We start from the raw sequence: 20,413 nt of genomic DNA on the forward strand, positions 1-20,413 counted from the left end.
ACTTCACAAATGTTCAGCTCATAACTTTTTTTCTGCAACTAAGAGATGTAAGCCTGCGGGTTGGCAGTTTTCAGCTCACTAAGGAGTTTCTGGCAATCAGAGGTGTTTTTAAAGGGAAGAGGCTGCCTCAGGATGCAATGAACCCATCAGTGGAAGAGTTTCATGTAGAAAGGAAGCTGCCAGGAAGTGTTCTCTCCAGTTTAACACAGTTATTAAGCACTTGCTGCATGCACATGTCTACAACTGAATGGTGATCAAACCCTTTACAAGATTCTATTAATGTTTTTACCGTTTGGATCAAAATAAACTGACAAGAAGTTTCATCACTTCATAATGTTTAATCATCTAAGACATAGTATAGTTTGGTGCTTAAGAGCTTAGCTTTTGGAGGCAAAGTGACCATGATTCAAATACTCACTCTGCCACTTATTGGCTGTGTTACTTTGGGCAAATGAATTAACTGCTCTGAATGTCAAGTTTTCCCCAACTGTAAAATGAAAGTGCTATTAAGTGAAACCGTTGCATAATGTGAGGATTAAGTGCGGTGATCCACATAAAGCACTTAGCATGATGTTTAAAGCACAGTGGACATTAACACCAGGCTTTACTGAAGTTGTCATTCTCAATTGTCTTAAATCACCTTTAAGTCTAAATCACCTTTAGCTCTGTGTTTGTAGGTGACAAGTCCCTTTAAATGCTTCCAAGGAGGCCCTCTGACACTCATATATTAAGTTGGTGGATATTTGCCCCGAGTGTCATTTTCTCTCTTTAAGCAATCAGTGGCTTTCAGCCAGAGCCACTCAACTCCACAATCATTTTCATTTTGTTCCTCAAAACTTACCCAAATTGGTGTATCCCTTCCTATCTGTATTCCATCCCAGTTCACCAAAGTGAGTGTCTCCCAACTGAATGGCCACCACAGGCCTGGGACTACTAGTGTTCCGCCCACCACTGGTGACAGGTCCTTGTTGCCTCGTGGTGAGTGGCCAGCCCATTCTTTCAGACAGTTCATGGCACCATACGCCTCAGATCAGGCTGCCTAAAGCAAAGCCTGAGACAAGCATTTATACCCATGTGGCTTGTTGAGGACAGGAAGGGGAGAAGGGGATGAGACAGCACAGAGGACAAGAGAATGGATGGGGTCTGATAACCAGTCTTGCCTCTGCCTGATCCACAAAGGGTGGGTCTGGAGCATGCTGCACCTGCTTCCCACCCGGAGGCGAGTGAACCAGCCTTTGTAACCCTGTATCAGCCAGTCATTGGCTGGGAGTGGGGTGGGCAGCTGACTCCTGGGTGGACAGCTCTCTTCACCTGAGCCTCCAGAGAACCGCGTGAGCTGTGAGCACCTGGCGGCCAAAACTCAAGAGCAGCTGGGAGACAGGTATGGCAGCCTGGAAAAGGGGACCTGGCCTGGGCACCAGTGCACAACACACACAATGAACAGGTATTCATTAGGTGTTTATTGTAATTCAGGCCATCAGCAGAAGCAGGACTTCAGCAGTGCCCAAAAGCCTTTCAACATCTCTCTAGCAAACAGGTTCCGGTTAACCCTCCTCCATGTCATCATCTTTCCCCACCACTCCTTCTGAGACCTGAAAGGCAGGGCGCACCAGACCAGGACCTCCCTGCTTCTATGAATGTTTCCTTTCAAATCCAGTAGCAACCCAAGTTGAAACTCATTCTTTATCCACTGTCCTATGGGGGAGATCCATTTCAGGGCAACTGGGAGTTAGCGCACATACTGCTTGGGCCACAACTCAATTCTCAATTCAATTTGGCCCAACTCCTTCTGTGGATAAAGCCACCCTCATTTGTGTGGTAACAACAAAAAACAGTCCACAGCCTGGCCTATCAGCTCTATTACCCAAAGGTCCCACTCCCCTCTCCCTAAGACGAGACAGATCAACACAGCTTCTCCTGAATTTACAAACATAACTTCTTTTCTACTAGCTAATCGTGGTGCCAGGAGAATCAAAGACAAAACAAAAAGGTAGAGTGTGTTTCATGGAGAAGCTGTTGACTGAATAAGGCAGTAAGAACACATACCATCTAGCCTCTGAACCTCGTTTTTGCCCAGATATAAATACTTTAAAAATCAATTTCTTTTCAAAGGTTTTAAAATACTCAACATGGGAATGACACCTGGAGCATTCCAGTGGCTGGCATTACCGCTAAATTTCGTTGCTGAGATACCAACACCAAGATCATGCTGAAATTTCTCTCTTTCACTGTGCTCTTCCCTGAACAGATTAGCTGTCAAACAAGGCAGAAACTACAAATGAAGCTTATTTCTACTGAGTTCATGAGGCTTCTCCCAGTGTCAATGTTCTGAGATTCACGTGAAGAATGAGTGCCTTCTGAGGGCCTCCCCCCACCCACCATATCGTTCTCTTCCATCTAGACTCTCGCACATGAACACGTAAGCGAAAGCATTTCCCACTGGGAAAGCAGATGTGTACTTGCTGTGGATGTTCCAGTGTCCTAAGTTCTAACTGAAGGATCTCAGCATATCTGTAGGTTTGATGGCTATGCTGAAGAAGATGCTTGAGGTTGTGACTACATTCGTTATAGGAATAGGGTTACTCTTCAGGAAGGCGTCTCTAAAATTGTGTAAGAGCTGTTCTACGATAGGAACCTCTAGACACTTCAGGTCTTTATGGGATCTGTCCTCTCGTGACTTCTCAGATGTTTAAAGAGGCTACAACTCCAACTGAAACTCATGCCGCATTCTTTACACTGAAAGGGTTTCTCACCAGTGTGGATCCTCTGATGTTGATTGAGATGTGACTGCAGAGTGAAGCCTCTGCCACATTCATTACACTGATGGGCTTTCAGGCTGGAATAGCTTTTAGGATGTTGTTTGATGTGGGGACACTGGCCGATGCTTTCTCCACACAGATCACATGTATAGGTTTTCTCTGCAGTATGAGTTCTGTAATGCTGAATGAGGTCTGAACTATAATGAAAGGCTTTGCCACACACGTCGCACTTATAAGGCTGCTCTTGCAACTCAAGCTTCTTATCTTCGATCACCGTTAAGTTCCAGCTGTATGCTTCCTCGCAAACACCATTCTGTTCATTTCTCTGGCCCATGTGGAGCACCTGGTGTTCAATGAGGCTAACGTACTGAAAAAAGACTTCTCCGCATTCATGACACTGGTGGGGCTTCTCTCTCGAGTGGAGCCTCAGATGCCCAGCAAGGTGTGAACGTCTCCCAAAGCCTTTCCCACACTCGTTACACTTAAAGGGCCTCTCCCCGCTGTGCACACTCTGATGCTGAACCAGGTGGGACCTCACTCTAAAGGCTTTCCCACACAAGGGGCAGGTGTAGGGCTTCTCCCCAGTGTGGACCCGCTGATGCTGAGTCAGGTGCACACGCTGATTGTAGCTTTTCCCACACTCGTCGCACCTAAATGGTTTCTCCCCGGTGTGTATTCGCTGATGCTGGATAAGATGTGCGCTCTGAATAAAGCTCTTCCCGCATTCATTACATTTATGGGGTCTCTCTCCAGTGGAGGGCTTTTTGTGGGCATAGGTGACTTCGCTGAAATTCATCCTCTTTGAAGAGGGCTGTCCTAGTATCTCCTTGATGGGCATTCCCTGCTTTCTCTCCAACTTGCCCTGGTGCTCGTGGCCTTCTCCAAAATCTTGAACTGGAGACACATTTCTTTGGAGTCTACCTGTGGGTTCCATGTCCGCTTCTGAAAACTCTGAAATTTTCTTCTTAACATTCAGTTTTGTATTCTTACCTCTTCTATTGCCGCCTGCAAAAGTCAAGAGGAAATGAAAACATTATCGGTCCTTTTAAGGAAGAAAAGGAAACTAGCAGGAAAGAGAGGATAATCAGATGAAACTATGATGTAATAGGAGTAACGAAGGAGGAGGGGAGCACGTATGTGCTTTGGTGTCTGTTCAGCGAACAAGATAAAGAATAGAGAGCTTACTTGGGAGGGTGATGAGAAAGACTGAGGACAGGTAGTCATAGGGAAAAGCCAAACACTGTTAATACACAGAGAGGAGAGAAAGGAATTCCAACACGGGAGAGGCGGTAGGAAATGTGGAAGGGACCCTCACCCCAATATAAGCCATGGAGAGAGAATGAGACAGAACAAAGATACACACAAGATGGTGAGGACTGATGAAGACCTGGAGAATGGGAAGCAAAGGTATATGAGGGGGATATGGAGTTGGAAGAATATCCAATTAGGAGCCAGGAAAAAGGAGAAATGAGCCAGAAGAAATGTTGGGAGTTCCCTGGTGGTCCAGTGGCTAAGACTCTGTGCTCCCAATGCAAGGGGCCAGGTTCAGTCCCTGGTCATGGAACTAAACCCCACATGCTGAGACTGAGAGTTCAAACTAAGTTCAACTAAGACCCAGAGCAGCCAAATTAATATTAAAAAAAAAAAAAACAAGCCATACAGCAAAGTGATAATAAAACAGAGGGTAACTCTCCGTCCCAGCCTTCTACAGCTGCCACCATCCCCACCCATCTGTCGGATGGTTCTAAGCTGATAAAACAATTCCTGCCTCGTTTACGCTCCGAAGACCAACTGCTCACACCTACATCTTTGGGATTTCTCTCTGAAGTGGCGCTTGAGGTGCTCGATCAGGTGCGAGTGGCGCCCGAAGCTCTTCCCGCACTCAGGGCAGCCGTAGGGCCGCTCGCCGCTGTGCACGCTGTGATGCTGGACCAGGTGGGAGCTGACACGGAAGGCCTTGCCGCACACCTGGCACGTGTAGGGCTTCTCGCCGGTGTGGACACGCTGGTGCTGGGTGAGGTGCACACGCTGGTTGTAGCTCTTCCCGCACTCGCCACATTTGAAGGGCTTCTCGCCCGTATGGATTCGCCGGTGCTGGATGAAGTTGGAAGCCTGCAGGAAGAACTTCCCACAGTCATTACACCTGTGCCCCCTCTCGCCGCTGGTGGGTGGCTTCCGGGTCACGTCGGTGATGGCCCTGAGCTCTCTCTTCTGGGGAGGGGTTTGCCTTGATCTCCCCACTGGTGGGTGGACCTGCCACCTTTCTACCATGCTGTGAAGGTCGCTTACTTCTCCAAACTCTTGACTCAGGGGAACAATTCTTTCAGGGCCTCCTGAAGTCATCCAGGATGATTCAGCTTCATCAGAAATCTGCTTTACTGTGAGTTCCACGTTGTCATTTCTGGACTCATAATCTGAGATGACAGAGGAAAAATGGAAACGTTAGCTTACTCCCTGCATTCAGGAATAGAGGAAAATTACATGAAACCAACAAGTACAAGCACGGCACGACTTTGTAAAGCCATCTGCAAAATGACTTCACAATACAGGCATGGGATGAGGATCAGCTAAGTTGGAAAGTGAGGCAGGAAAGGAAAGACAGAGCCAGCAGGAATGGATCAGTGGGATGAGGCTGGAAGAACAGTCATTTCATTTAAGGACAATGACTTCCTCTTGGTACAGGACTTCCGTCCGGTAGCTGTTTGTGAACACCTGTGCTGTGTTAACTATTCGCAGTAAAAGCTGATGCTGGGTGATGTTGCTAACCCAGTCCTCACCTTCCCCTCCCTATTCATTCACAGCCCAGAGAAGAAAAAGGATCTCTCTAGCTTTTCCAATCCCCAAAGAATCTCAGTTGGGTGTGAATCAGTCTCAAGGGAAAAAAGCACTCTTTCTACACCTGGAGAGGCCCTATGACTATTGAGAGCTAGAGCACCGCTCGGTGGTCACTGATGAAAGAGACACTTAAAAGGCTGCAGTCCATTCCCCGCGTAACTGCATCAGCAACTCATATTTCACTCAAAACATGGGAATTTAATAGAGTCTCCAAAGATAAACTTTCAGTGGTTCACAGAAAATAGAAATGTTTCTTTAAAGGCTAGAGAGATAGATCATAGCCCATTGAGAACTTTCTAAAAAGATTTTTTTGTAAAGAGAAAAATTGTTTTCAAACATTATATAAAACCTCCCTGGTACCCTGTCTGGTATCCTGCGTTTCTAAGGTTAGCTAGTTTCCTACTCATTCTTCTCAACAGCTACATCCAAATGTTTGATCCTGGTCCAGGAAGATCCCACATGCAGTGGGGCAACTAAGCCTGTTGCCCCGCAGCTATTGAGCCTGTGCCCTCGAGCCTGTGCTCTGAAATGAGAGAAGCTACTGCAGGGAGAAGCCCTCACACAACTGGAGAGCAGCAACTAGACAAAAGCCGCCGCAGCAAGGAAGACCCAGCACAGCTGAATGATGAACGCATTAACTAGCTAAGATAACAAAGACTTCAACACAGCTTGGAGAATAATACGCAGCAGAAGTGTGCCAAGTTCTGCAACTCTGAAACCCATTAAATGCCTATAAAGTGACTGAAAAAGATCAAACAATACTGGCTCAAATTAGACCAAGAAATTAATTGTAGGGAATGAACGAAATTTGCATTAAATATAATAGTTATACTACATAACCAATTCCTTGAGACTACCACTAAGATCCCAATAGACAAGTAAGCAGAGGGCATGTACAAATAACTCAAAGAAAATACAAATATATATCAATAGTAATAAAGGAAACAGAAAATCTGAAAGAGCAGTAGGAAATGTTCCTTTTTAAATAAAAGCCTGTGAGTGCACTAAACCCTCGGACAATGTAAACTGGGATAATGCTTTTCAAAAGAAATTTGGGCTTATAGTGGATGGATTCCATCTAAACTCCACCAGCGTGCCTGACAGTGACTCTTCCCAAAGAATTCATTCAAAAGAGGCTACAAACCATAAGCTTCAAAATATTTGCCATAGTGCTGAGGTTCTCTATAATTGCTCCAGGTAGCACAGCCAAATATTAGTTTCCAAGATCATTAACTTGAAATAAGTTGAAAATCTCATCTGGGGCACAAAATGCAAGAAGGGATAAGACATGTGAAATGCAGATGCCAAGGCGAATGTCACACAGGTACCAGTGATCTGAGAACAGTAATGGAGTGAATTAGCCACCCATGCATGTGGTGTGCTGTGCCTAGTTGCTCAGTCATGTCCAACTCTTTGCGACCCTGTGAACTGTAGCCTGCCAGGCTCCTCTGTCCATGGGGATTCTCCAGGCAAGAATACTGGAGTGGCCTGCCACGCCCTCCTACAGGGCATCTTCCCAACCCAGGGATCGAACCCAGGTCTCCGGCACTGCAGGCAGATTCTTTACCATCTGAGCCATCAGGAAGCCCAATGGAGTGAACTAGCCAACCATACATGAGGGGGAAGAAAAAGAAGAATGCTACTTTTATTCGTAGTTATTAGAAAAATTATAACTACTTCACCAAACAGTTATTCAGCAAAGTGTGAGATGCTTCCCAAATGAGAATTACTCAGTTAACAATGACTTAATTTGTCAAGGAACAGAGTATGATCACTACTGCAAATCTATTAAGATCCAATTTTGTAGTTTTAAGCTAAACATAACATTTGCCTGATTGCAAATACTATCCCCAAGGCACTATCAGGTCTCCATCATTCTCTTGGCGTGCTCAGTCATGTCCAACTCTTTGCAACCCCATGGACTGTAGCCCACCAGGCTCTTCTGTCCATGGAATCTTCCAGACAAGAATACTGGAGTGGGTTGCCATTTCCTACTCCAATCATACTCTTATTATGATGGAAATAATAAGAATAAGCTGAATAAGAAAAAAAGAGAGAGAGAGAGATGGAGAAAGCTGATTTGCTCTCACAGAAAAACAAAACAGCCAAAATCATAGCAATTACATGCATACACGTATAACACCCACTGTGCTGTACGCCTAAAACTAACACGACACTGTTGACCAACTATATCCGACATAAAATAAAATTTAAATAAATAAACATAACATGCATGCTTTTACTGGACATGCTAGAAATACTCTTTATGGATAACAAATTGAAGATGTCCTGCACCACACAAATGAAATCATTCTTACCCATGGAAGTCATACTCCCGTAATTCTCCTTCCGGTCATCCCTATAGACGGACTTCTGGGACTGGTCCAAATGTCCCCATTCTTCCAGGATGAAGGACACAGCCACGTCCGCCACATCTTCAATTTTCACCAACTTCTGAAATACGAGATCGCCACTAAATCCTCATTCCCTAGGCTCAGAGGGGAGGGACTGTGCTTCACGGAGGGTGGGGGGAGCGGACCAGGAAAAGACAGTGACCACAAACCCAGACGAGCTCTGTCTCTGGTTAAAGAGATAGAACCCTGATACAGAGTCAGGCTTAAGGCAGCTACATGCCCAAGAACCGACGTGGGTCCCTTGGCGTGGGCACAGGGACGCTGGCTCACCTGGGACCCAGTGGAGAGGAGCGAGGCTGTCAGCTCCTGGCTGTCCTTCAGGGGAAGGGAGGAAACTTGGAGAGCAGGAAGCGCTGCGAGGGGAGAAAAAGAGGAGTCAGTGAGAATCTCTGCCCAGTTCCAACTGCCATCATGTTCTGCTTTTTCTCAAGAAACCACCATGGTGCCCTGTGGCACTGAGGCCATATTCTTCTGGTTGGCCATCAAGACGTTCTACACTCGGGGACCCCACACCTACCCTGTACTCAGCCTTCCCCTGAAAACACCAGGGTCCCTGCTGTGGTTAAGCAGTCAGGATAGTCCCGCTGCTGACTGGGGATGGGACCATTCCCCTAGAAAGGATGCTCTCTGCCCAGCCAAGGTCAGACCTCATCACCTCGAAGAATATCCACAGGCCCACATGTTCCATGAAGCTGAAGCACCGCCAAGAGCCCAGGGCCTCTCGAGCTTTAAGGTACAAACACATCAGCTGGGGGTCTTGGTACAGGGTAGCTTCTGCCTCAAGGGTAACGGGGTGGTCCCCATATCGTGCGTTTCTGACTAGCCAGGTGACGCTGGCACTGCCACTCTTGGGACCACACTTGGATCATCAGCAAGGCCTCAGTCCACCCTCTCTCCCTTCAAAAAATGACTGTGGTTGGTTCACAGACAGCCGACTAGTTTGCGTCCTAGTTGGTCTACAAGTAAATCTACTCTGTGTGTTATGAGAACAGGCAGATAAAGCAAATCTTGCCTTCCAAAACCTCACTGTCTGAGGGGGAGGGCCGACTGGAAGCCTTACTGCCAGAGGGCAGAGAGCATTATCCTCAAGGTTCACCCAAGTTCCAGCAGGAACAGACCGGGGGCATCTGCAGTGGACAGCAGGAGGTGGGAGCAGCAGGAAAGCCTTTCCACAGGAAGTGACTCTGGAAGGAGGGGTGGGATGGAACGAGGTGGGATAAAGGTGCCTTCCCAGCACAGTGACCCACCCGAGCAACGCCTGGAGGGTCTGGTCTCCAGATGCTGGTGACCATCTGACCCTCTGCTGTCACCTCTGCTGCTCCTTTGTCTGAGATTCATGGTGCATCCGGACCTGCCTCAGGCACCCTGACCTGGACAGATCCACCTGCTATTACCCTTTCACCTGATGACTCAGACCTTCCTATGGTGTCCCGGGTCCTAGAGATGTATTAACATATGCATATGGAGCCTGCTTGTATCCCAGGACTAGGAAGATGAGCAAAGACCCAAAAAAGAGGAGACAATGGTTAGAGGTGAAAGCCAGAAACAGAGATGGATCTGAACCCAGCAGTGTGGCTAGAGTCAAAAGAAGGCGTGAAAGAAAGGGATGAACACAGTCTACACCGAAGTAGTAATTATGAATACAGACTACTTTCCAATATAACTGGAATAATTAGAATAATACATCCTAAATAAGTCCACTCGTATTTTTTGAAGTTCCTGTGAAACCCACTGTTTCTAGCTTTTAAGAAAATGACCTTGGCCCTCTCAAGCTGAAATGAGTCCCAGGGACAGAAAACTAGCCCTCAGTGCCATCAAAGGCATGAGGGTGCAGCCTGCCCCAGAGCATCAAACCAACCCCCCAACCTAGTATTTTCTGTTGGAATAAGCAAACTGGCTGGGTCTGGCCAACAGGGCAGAAAAGAGAAGTGACACAAATGAGTTGGACACAACTTAGCAACCAAACAATACAACCAATATGGGGTCCCACCTCCAATCCGGATGGTATATAAATCAGACCATCTTAGTAAATCTTAAAAATTGTAAATTCTAAAATATATCCAGGGACTTCCCTGATGGTCCAGTGGTTAAAACTCTGTGTTTCCAATGCAGGGGACATGGGTTCGATCCCTGGTTGGAGTACAAGGATCCCACAGGCAGCAGGGCTTGGCCAAATAAAAAAAGAAAGACTCGATAGCCCATAGCAAGAGATTCTGATTAGAGATGACAGACTTGTGGACATATATCCTCATAAATGAGATACTAGGTGTGCACTTTTCCTCCTTGACATGTCTCATAGAGGTTAGTAACAGTGAGGTGAGGGTGAGAGGGACTGAAGGAGAGAAAGAGAGGTCAGATGCTCTAAAGGTCCTTGTGAAACACAGCTTAAAATCAGATTTCATACGAATGGCGGAACAGACAGAAGTGCAGTTAGGAACTGGAGGGCTTTGTCAACGTGAGCCTTAGGACAACAAAATGAATGATGGAGAGTTGGAAAACCATTGCAAAACCACAAGGATACTTTCATAAAAGACTTCTAGATCTTTTAACAGTACCTGTACTTAGACTTCTCTTCAGCCTCAATATAGGTTTCACATGGCACTGGATATTAGTACAGCTCCTAGCCGGCCTCCAAGCTGACCAAGGACTCGATTCCCCACCCCAACCCTTCCCCACCTCCAGATGATGCTAACTGCGGAGAGGCTGCCCGGACCTAGGTCTCTCACTACAAGAACAGCTTACCCACACAGCCAGGATGCCCACACCCATCCCATGGAAGCCCAGATTCTAACCGTCTTCCTCCAGAAGATGAGGCCTCTGTGGCTCATGTTCAGCCTGGGGATCCACAGGCAGAAGCTGGTGACTGAAGGACTCAGGCCTGGCTCCAGGTGGCACGCTCTTCGGAGGAAGCCCTTCAGGACACGCCACAATCTGCCAATCACAACCACATTAATCAGCACGTTACAGGAAGGGCTAAGAAAGAGTCAGATATACAGATAACACCACCCTTATGGCAGAAAGCAAAGAACTAAAGAGCCTCTTGATGAAAGTGAAAGAGAAGAGTGAAAAAGTTGGCTTAAAGCTCAACATTCAGAAAACGAAGATCATGGCATCTGGTCCCATCACTTCATGGCAAATAGATGGGGAAACAGTGACAGACTTTATTTTGGGGGGCTCCAAAATCACTGCAGATGGTGACTGCAGCCATGAAATTAAAAGACACTTACTCCTTACAAGAAAAGTTATGACCAACTTAGACAGCATATTAAAAATCAGAGACATTACTTTGCCAACAAAGGTCTGTCTAGTGAAGGCTATGATTTTTCCAGTAGTCATGTATGGATGTGACTATAGCTAAGTGCCTAAGAATTGATGCTTTTGAACTGTGGTGCTGCAGAAGACTCTTGAGAGTCCCTTGGACTGCAAGGAGATCCAACCAGTCTATCCTAAAGGAAATCAGTCCTGAATATTCATTGGAAGGACTAATGTTGAAACTGAAACTCCAATACTTTGGCCACCTGATGTGAAGAACTGATTCATTTGAAAAGACCCTGATGCTGGGAAAGACTGAAGGCGGGAGGAGAAGGGGAAGACAAAGGATGAGATGGCTGGACAGCATCACCGACTCAATGGACATGAGTTTGAGTGAACTCCGGGAGTTGGTGATGGACAGGGAGGCCTGGCGTGCTGCAGTCCACGGGGTTGGAGTCAGACACAACTAAACGACTGAACTAAACTGAAGAAAGGAGTCCAGCAAGTTCACATTATTCTTTCATTCATTCTTTGCCCAAGTATTACCTGTGTGTCTACAACAATCCAGGACTAATTACACAGTGGCTGAATAAACATGGCCTATGTCTAGTTGAAGACATCTTCCATTAAATACACTGACACACAAATAAACACACAATTATAAACTGTATTACATGTCAGAAAGAGAACGCGATGCCATGAGGCAGAACAGATGAGACCTATGTTAGACTGGGTAGCCAACAAAGGCTTTTCTGAGGAGTCGTCACTGAAGTCGACACCTGGAGGATGAAAGGAGTCAGCCAGGAGAAAAATGAGGAGTGACCCATGCAGATAAAGTGACATACTCAAAGACCCTCAGGCAGAAAGCCAGAGTTGGCCAAGTTTAGTCAAGTGGGAAAAAAAAGAGAAATGAGCTTGGAAAGATCAACACAGGACTCAACAATCACACTCAGAGACCCAGAAGACCAGGTTCAAGTAGCACAGACAAATGCCAAGACGGACTAGTGCATGACTGGTGTGTCTCTATCTTTCTGCTATTACACAACCTTAGGATATCCATAGCCAGTCTCTCTACAATCTGCCTCTTCTGAAAAGTACTAGCTCAATGCCATCGAAGCAGGTAATCAGATCCTGTTTTGAGATAGAATTGCTCTCCCCGCCTCTCACCCTCCCTTATCTTTCAAAAGCACTTTCAATTTTAACCCTCCTGGTCCTGACAAAACTCGGCATAGGAATTACATTAAGAGGTGGCTAGGGACTTCCCCGGGGGTCCAGTGGTTAAGATTCTGCACTTCCGATGCAGGGGTGAGGGTTCGCCCCCTGGTCAGGGAACTAAAATCCTACATGCTGCAAAGCCAGAAGAAAAAAAAAAAGTGCTGCTCCAAGACAGAGAGGACAAGCAGAGGTTTTTTAAAAAAAAAGACAGGGAAAACAAAAAAAGAGGCGGCTGCAACACAGTTGTGGCAAATATGACTCTGCATGGATGTGTGTGTCTCCTTATAGACCTGCTCAAGACAAGTGAAGAAAACGCCAAAGGGCACCTGGGCACCAGAGAAGCGAAGCAGCCCCAGAGGTCCAGAAGCGGACAGAGAAACCCATAAGGAGGGACACAGGATACGCCTGGGAAAAGGCTTGCCAGAGACAAGAACTACCTGGAGATAAAGATGAGGAACAATGTCAGGGATACAGAGGGCAGGAAGGGAGAAAGGCAAACACAGTGAGCTGAGCAGGCCCTTAGGAAAACCTGCACCTCTGGGCCTCAAATCCCTGATTCCCACCCAGAAATGATCTGAGTGTTCCTTTCACAGATGGGGTGCATGTCGCAATGACAGAGGTCAATGTGTAATACCTGCTGTAAATCCTCCATTTAAAAACGCTCTGAAAAAAAAAAAAAAAAAGCTCTGGGGGGACTTCGCTGGTGGTCCAGAGGCTATGATTCTGCACTCCCAGCATGCAGGGCCCAGGTTTGAGCCCTGGTCAGGGAACTAGACCCCATATGCCGCAATTAAAGATATCACATGCCACAGCTAAGACCCAGCACAGCCAAATAAATAAGTATTTTTAAAATAAATAAAAATGCTTTTTGCTTTAAACTAGGATTTTGAATATTTATTACTATAAAAGAGTAGGGTAAAGTTTGTCCACAAGTCAGTCAGTGTTAGTGTTAGTGTTATTAACTCAGTCTTGTCTGACTCTTAAAGACCCCATGGACTGTAGCTCACCAGGTTCCTCTGTCCATGGCATTCTCCAGGTAAGAATACTGGAGTGGGTAGCCATTCCCTTCTCCAGCGAATCTTCCCAACCCAGGGGTTGAACCCAGGTTTCCTGCACTGCAGGCAGACTCTTTACCATTTCAGGCACCAAAGGAATAACCAAATGGCACCAGGAATCTTTACTTCCTGTCCTAACAGAAGCAATAAAAAAATTCAAACACTCCTGTCTGCAAGACAAACATTCAGCTCAGCTGCAGGGTCTGGCGGAGGGTCTGCTGCAGCCCCCTTTGCTGCCCCCTGATAGACAGAGTGCCTGATGAACTATGGACGGAGGTTTGTGACACTGTACAGGGGACAGGGATCAAGACCATCCCCATGGAAAAGAAATGCAAAAAAGCAAAATGGCTGTCTGGGGAGGTCTTACAAATAGCTATGAAAAGAAGAGAAGTGAAAAGCAAAGGAGAAAAGGAAAGATATAAGCATCTGAAGGCAGAGTTCCAAAGAATAGCAAGGAGAGATGAGAAAGCCTTCCTCAGCGATCAATGTAAAGAAATAGAGGAAAAGAACAGAATGGGAAAGACTAGAGATCTCTTCAAGAAAATTAGAGATACCAAGAGAACATTTCATGCAAAGATGGGCTCGATAAAGGACAGAAATGGTCTGGACCTAACAGAAGCAGAAGATATTAAGAAGAGGTGGCAAGAATACACAGAAGAACTGTACAAAAAAGATCTTCACGACCCAGATAATCACGATGGTGTGATCACTCATCTAGAGCCAGACATCCTGGAATGTGAAGTCAAGTGGGCCTTAGAAAGCATCACTACAAACAAAGCTAGTGGAGGTGATGGAATTCCAGTTGAGCTATTTCAAATCCTGGAAGATGATGCTGTGAAAGTACTGCCCTGAATATGCCAGCAAATTTGGAAAACTCAGCAGTGGCCACAGGACTGGAAAAGGTCAGTTTTCATTCCAATCCCAGAGAAAGGCAATGCCAAAGAATGCTCAAACTACCGCACAATTGCACTCATCTCACACGCTAGTAGAGTAATGCTCAAAATTCTCCAAGCCAGGCTTCAGCAATACATGAACCGTGAACTGCCTGATGTTCAAGCTGGGTTAAGAAAAGGCAGAGGAACCAGAGATCAAATTGCCAACATCCACTGGATCATGGAAAAAGCAAGAGAGTTCCAGAAAAACATCTATTTCTGCTTTCTTGACTATGCCAAAGCCTTTGACTGTGTGGATCACAATAAACTGTGGAAAATTCTGAAAGAGATGGGAATACCAGACCACCTGACCTGCCTCTTGAGAAACCTATATGCACGTCAGGAAGCAACAGTTGAAACTGGACATGGAACAACAGACTGGTTCCAAATAGAAAAAAGAGTACGTCAAGGCTGAATATTGTCACCCTGCTTATTTAACTTATACGTAGAATATATCATGAGAAACGCTGGGCTGGAAGAAGCACAAGCTGGAATCAAGATTACCGGGACAAATATCAATAATCTCAGATATGCAGATGACACCATCCTTATGGCAGAAAGTGAAGAGGAACTAAAAAGCCTCTTGATGAAAGTGAAAGAGGAGAGTGAAAAAGTTGGCTTAAAGCTCAACATTCAGAAAACGAAGATCATGGCATCTGGTCCCATCACTTCATGGGAAATAGATGGGGAAACAGTGGACGCAGTGTCAGACTTTATTTGGGGGGGCTCCAAAATCACTGCAGATGGTGACTGCAGCCATGAAATTAAAAGACGCTTACTCCTTGGAAGAAAAGTTATGACCAACCTAGATAGCATATTCAAAAGCAGAGACATTATTTTACCAAGAAAGGTCCGTCTAGTCAAGGCTATGGTTTTTCCAGTGGTCATGTATGGATGTGAGAGTTGGACTGTGAAGAAGGCTGAGTGCCAAAGAATTGATGCTTTTGAACTGTGGTGTTGGAGAAGACTCTTGAGAGTCCCCTGGACTGCAAGGAGATCCAACCAGTCCATCCTAAAGGAGATCAGTCCTGGGTATTTTTTGGAAGGAATGATGCTAAAGCTGAAACTCCAGTACTTTGACCACCTCATGGGAAGAGCTAACTCACTGGAAAAGACTCTGATGCTGGGAGGGATTGCGGGCAAGAGGAGAAGGGGACGACCGAGGATGAGATGGCTGGATGGCATCACGGACTCAATGGACGTGAGTCTGAGTGAACTCCGGGAGATGGTGATGGACAGGGAGGCCTGGCGTGCTGCGATTCATGGGGTCGCAAAGAGTCAGACACGACTGAGTGACTGAACTGAAATGAACTGATACAAGTTGCTGGGACAACTGGATAGACATCTCGAAAAAAACCTGAGCTATAAACACTGCAAACACACCACTCAAAATGAATTCCAGAAAGATCAATCATTTCAAAGGGTCAAACAAAAACAATAACAAACACACAATGGAGAAGAAACAATGAGAAAGGTTTCTTATATTACTGTAGCAGAGACAGCCTTTCTAATTATGGTACAAAACCCGGAAATCATAAATTAAACGATTTAAACTGACTGCATAAAAAGGAAAAAGAAAAACCAGCAAAGCAAAAAAATCTCCATAAGCAAAGACAAACAACAAAAGGAGGAAACAACTCTTGCAACTCAGATGGCAGACCCAGTGGTTGCTTTTTCTAACAGGTGAATACAGAGAATTCACAAAAAAGAGCATAAGCACAGCCTTTTAGAATATGTACAGTGATCAAGCACACTCATAGTAAGAAAAAAAGGCATGTTAAACTTGCAAAGAAATGGAATACTGCGTCTTTCAGATTGGCAACAATCTCTAAGTTGGATAAGACTGTGATACCAGGCTTTGAGCAAAAAACTTCTCTGATACATGGCTGCCAGGGATATAAATTGGTATAACCTCTGCAGAGGGCAATCTGTCAATAGCTATCCAAACTACAAATGCATATGGGCTCTGAGCCAACAACTGACTTCTCAGTTTTGATTCTGCAACTAATAATGGATGGCAAGGATATTCGTGGCAGCAAAGTTTGTTAAAGATTCACAGACAATCGAAAGGAACAACTTAAATAGCCTTAAATTACTGTACATCCATACAGTGTAACACAATGCAGTTTCAAAGAATATGAGGCAGCACTCTATGCATTGACATAGAACAAGCCAGGATACACTATAAGAAAAAAAGCTGGGACTTCCCTGGTGGTCCAGTGGTTAAAGAATCTGTCATGCAATGCAAGGGACATGGGTTCAATCCCTGGTCTGGGAACTAAGATCCCACATGCCAAGGAGCAACTAAGACTGGGCACAACTACTTAAGCCCACACTCTCTGGAGCCCACACCACACAACTAGAGAGTCCATGCACAACTAGAAGATCCCGTTGCTCCAGTGAAGACCCAACACAGCCAATAAGAAAGTTTTTAAAGAGCACGAAATACATTTAAAAAAGAAAAAAAAGCAAGAGGCAGAAGGGCAAAGTGATGTAAAAAGCATTTGTGTTTTTTTAAAAAACGTTATACACATAGACGCTAATAATGTACAGAATAGTGTACCTCTGTAAGGACAGACAAGTATCATGGGACAATGGTTGCCTCTGGTGAGAACTCAGGCAGCTGGGGAATTAGGGGTGGGAGGGGCACTTACTTTTCATTACAACCTTATGCACTTTTTGAATTTTGTATCATGTCACTCAAAAAACAAACAGGGTAATTTAAAACAAACAAAATCGCAGACTCTCTTCTCCAGATTAACACATGGATACTGCTTCTCTTTGCTGGAGTGGCAGGAAATCTCCACAGTGGACCTAATCCCAGGAGAACAAAAGAATATGAATGAAGCACCAGGGCGCTCAAGACCTCACCCCTGCTCAGCTGCTCCTGAACTCTCTGCCTCCTTCCTCATTGTTCTAAGGCCTCCTCCTTCACTCACCTGTTGCTGACGTTCCTCTAGTTCTCTTTGTATATTTTCTACCACGGCCACAGCCTCCTCTCCGCTTTCCGGGTGATGCTCTCTCACCCAGGTCTGGAACTCTTCAGGCAGGATGGTCAGGAACTGCTCGAGCACCAGGAGCTCCAGGATCTGCTCCTTGGTGTGTAGCTCTGGCCGCAGCCACTCACAGCAGAGCACCCGGAGCTGGCTGAGGGCCTCCCGGGGGCCTGACGCCTCGTGGTACTGGAAGTGCTTGAAGCGCTGGTAAAAAGTCTCGAACGCCGGCGGACTGTACTCCTGCATCCAGGTGCAATCTTCTTCTTCCACCTTCACTATCAGAAGGTCTTCTTGCTCTGGTGAAGTCTCCGAGGGAGGGTCTAGGTCTATAACTTCCCCAGATCCTGTCATTATCATTCCAACTCAGCGGGATCTCGCTCCAGGTAAGCTGGGTTACACTGATCGAATCCGTTTCTCTGCTCTCTCAGATCTTCTGAAGGACACCTTCATTACTATGCAACCTACTGATATATTGGAAATCGTTATTATCAAAGAGATGACAAAGAGGTCATCTACCCTAAAGATGACCATGCAGCAGAGTAACTTTACAACGTGATCACTCCACCCACAAAATGATCAACACAGAATATTTCTAATATTTAAAAAGTGTACAGGAGAGAGAGCAATAAAAATCTGACCTATGGCCTCATCAAATACAATTTTAGTGATGAAGAACGTTATATTTCATATAAACAGTAGGACGACTTACTAACTAGTCCAGACGCAGCCGCTCCTTCTCTCTACCACAAGCCAAACTTGAGTCGGAACAGAGGTCAAAAACGTTACAGTGGTCAAAGTTGGTCTTGTCCCTCAAGCCAAAAGAGCTTGGTTGACCAACGGGAGATTTCAAGGGTCCCGAAGAGAACCAGGGTTTACCTGGATTGCGCACCATCGCCCCTGACCCCGAGCCACAGAAACCAGACTGGTCAAGGTTAGAGACAGGACTCTCGACTAGACACAAAGGCCATTTCTTTTGCTCAAGGCCCCCGTCTCTGGGAGCTCTCCTAGAAGACCAAGCTCCCGCAGCCAAGGGTGGGGAAAGACCGGTTTCTTCTTACAAGCGGAGAGAAAAGCCGAAGCCGACACTTCGCAACACTCCCTCGCCGGAAGTAAGCATGTCCAAGCTTTCCTGACCGCCGGGGTAGAGCCAGAAATCCCACCCCCGGCCCCCACGAGAGCACTTCCGAGTCCTCTCTAGGAATCCCGGAGGTCCTTGCCTCGCCACAGGAGGAAAGTGCTCGCCCCAGGCTCCGCCCTAAGACCCGCCCCCGGAAGGGCTGTGGACCAATCGGCTGGGAGATGGATCCCAGTCCAACCTCCAGCAACACGGCCGTTCCCCGCCCACCCAGACGCAGCTACAGCAGGGTGGGAAACACAGCCACTCTCTGCCCCCACTCAACGCCAGAGCCGTTTAAACAGTCCGAGTCCGCCCCTTTCCTTGGAGTGGGGGCAGAGGCGGGGACTTAGGTGTCCAGAGCGCTTGCTTGGCCACAGTTGCTAGTGTCTGGCCGTGGAACTTGCGCTCCCTCACCCCCGGCGCTCTTCGCCGCAGTTCGAAATAGGTCCGTACCTTTCTGCGAGCCGGCAAGCTTCACTTCTCTTTAATGGACCCTTCGGTTTCTACACCCGAATCCACTCGCCACTCCCCTCACCCCGTTTCCAGACACACCCACCTCCTTACCGCAGCGGTCAGCTCAGCCGGCGGAAACATCTAACGTCAGACCCGAGCCCCGGCGGCTCGGGGGACTACAACTCCCAGGAAGCACCGCGCGGGCCACGCCCTCTAGCCAATAGGGCAGCGGCTCTCTTCGCAGCTTCAGTCTCACGGTGCTGGGAAGCAGGGAGGCGTTTCTTCAGAGGCCCCAGTGGAGGCCTGAGTGTGTCGGAGGGACTCGCCTCCTGGCTGCGGAGAGAAGGCGGAAGGTCCGCGTTCTTGAGAAGTGGACGGAGCGGTGTTTTCAGGGCTTCTCTAGCCAAGAGGGGTCCCATCTTTAGTACTCTCATTTTGTATCCATTTGCGAAGTTACTCGACAGACAGGACAAGAGTGTCTTACAAGTCACGAAGTGAATGAGGCTCACTGACTCCACTCTGAATCAGAAGGCATAAATCATCCTGAAGGCAGAAGGGGACGACAGAGGACGAGATGGTTGGATGGCATCACCGACTCAACGGACCTGAGTTTGAGCAAACTCCGGGAGATGTGAAGTACAAGGAAACCTGATTTGCTGCAGTCCATGGGGTCGCAAAGAACCGGATACGAGTTAAGCGACTGAACAACAGCAAATCCTTCGATACTCCCAGGAGTTTTATTTTTATAGTACGTTGTGAATTTTCACTCAAATCAGAGATAGGGTTTTGAGAATGCCTTGCTTGTGCCGTGGTCTACCTTATGAATGAAGAAATGCAAAACGTTCCTACTATCGTCAAAGAGATCTATAGCTGGAGAGGCTTAAATTGACACTGCGGTTTGTGCAATGTAGTATTTTTATGGTTTCACTTTTTATATTTAGAATCGTCAAAAGTTCCGGCCAAAAAAAAAAAAAAAAAAAACAGACGTGAAACCACTGAATCGCTGAAGTAGTATTTAGTGAAAGTTTATTGTGTACACACTAAAACTTCAGCAAACCGGGAGCACTCAAACCGAAACATGGAATGAGGGTCAGAGGTATTTAAAGCATCTTATATTAAAAAATAATAATAATAAAGCATCTTATATAGGGTGGAGGCGTGCTTGAGTACTAAGTTGCTTCAGTCGTGTCCGACTCTTTGCGACCCTTATGGCTATAAATTTCTCTACCCTCTTGATACTAAGAATAGCTCGATTTCTCCTAAGCCATTATAATAGTTTGCTCATGTAACTGATCTTGTTTTCTTCTTGAATTGGCTGCTGAGGTTTCTCAAAGCAGAACTATGAACTATCTTTTGTCAGTATACAGGAGTGTACAGTGGGTAAG

The 20,413-nt window shown here is 46.4% G+C and overlaps 1 protein-coding gene across 9 annotated transcripts; it reads right to left on the bottom strand.

Annotated features, from left to right (window-relative positions):
* Nucleotides 1,438–19,194, bottom strand: ZKSCAN5 (zinc finger with KRAB and SCAN domains 5). 9 transcript variants are annotated; one of them, XM_018039873.1, is made up of 8 exons: nt 18,168–18,696; nt 17,402–17,922; nt 17,117–17,276; nt 10,801–10,939; nt 8,279–8,361; nt 7,913–8,048; nt 4,565–5,173; nt 1,438–3,764 (listed from the first exon to the last, which is right to left on the bottom strand). In XM_018039873.1, exons 6-8 carry the CDS (start codon nt 7,923–7,925, stop codon nt 2,647–2,649), a joined length of 1,740 nt encoding a protein of 579 aa, XP_017895362.1. In that variant the 5' UTR covers nt 7,926–8,048; nt 8,279–8,361; nt 10,801–10,939; nt 17,117–17,276; nt 17,402–17,922; nt 18,168–18,696; the 3' UTR covers nt 1,438–2,646. The 9 variants fall into 9 exon arrangements, with proteins under 9 accessions (XP_017895362.1, XP_005697903.1, XP_005697904.1 ...); XM_005697846.3 differs by lacking the exons at nt 17,117–17,276; nt 18,168–18,696 and adding an exon at nt 19,140–19,194 and having other exon boundaries at nt 17,402–17,919; XM_005697847.3 differs by lacking the exons at nt 17,117–17,276; nt 18,168–18,696 and adding an exon at nt 19,140–19,183.

This window comes from Capra hircus, chromosome 25 (assembly GCF_001704415.2).
Source record: "Capra hircus breed San Clemente chromosome 25, ASM170441v1, whole genome shotgun sequence".
Lineage (NCBI taxonomy): Eukaryota > Metazoa > Chordata > Mammalia > Artiodactyla > Bovidae > Capra > Capra hircus.

What these genes read in the sequence shown, in the direction of transcription:
- ZKSCAN5 (XM_005697846.3), bottom strand. Translation starts at nt 17,815, where the DNA reads ATGATAATGACAGGATCTGGGGAAGTTATAGACCTAGACCCTCCCTCG. An exon ending in TCATCTTCTGGAGGAAGACG is followed by an intron (nt 8,362 to 10,800) that starts GTTAGAATCTGG and finishes CTCCCCTCGCAG; the next exon opens with CGCTTCCTGCTCTCCAAGTT. An exon ending in CAGAGAGAAATCCCAAAGAT is followed by an intron (nt 3,765 to 4,564) that starts GTAGGTGTGAGC and finishes TGACTTTTGCAG; the next exon opens with GCGGCAATAGAAGAGGTAAG.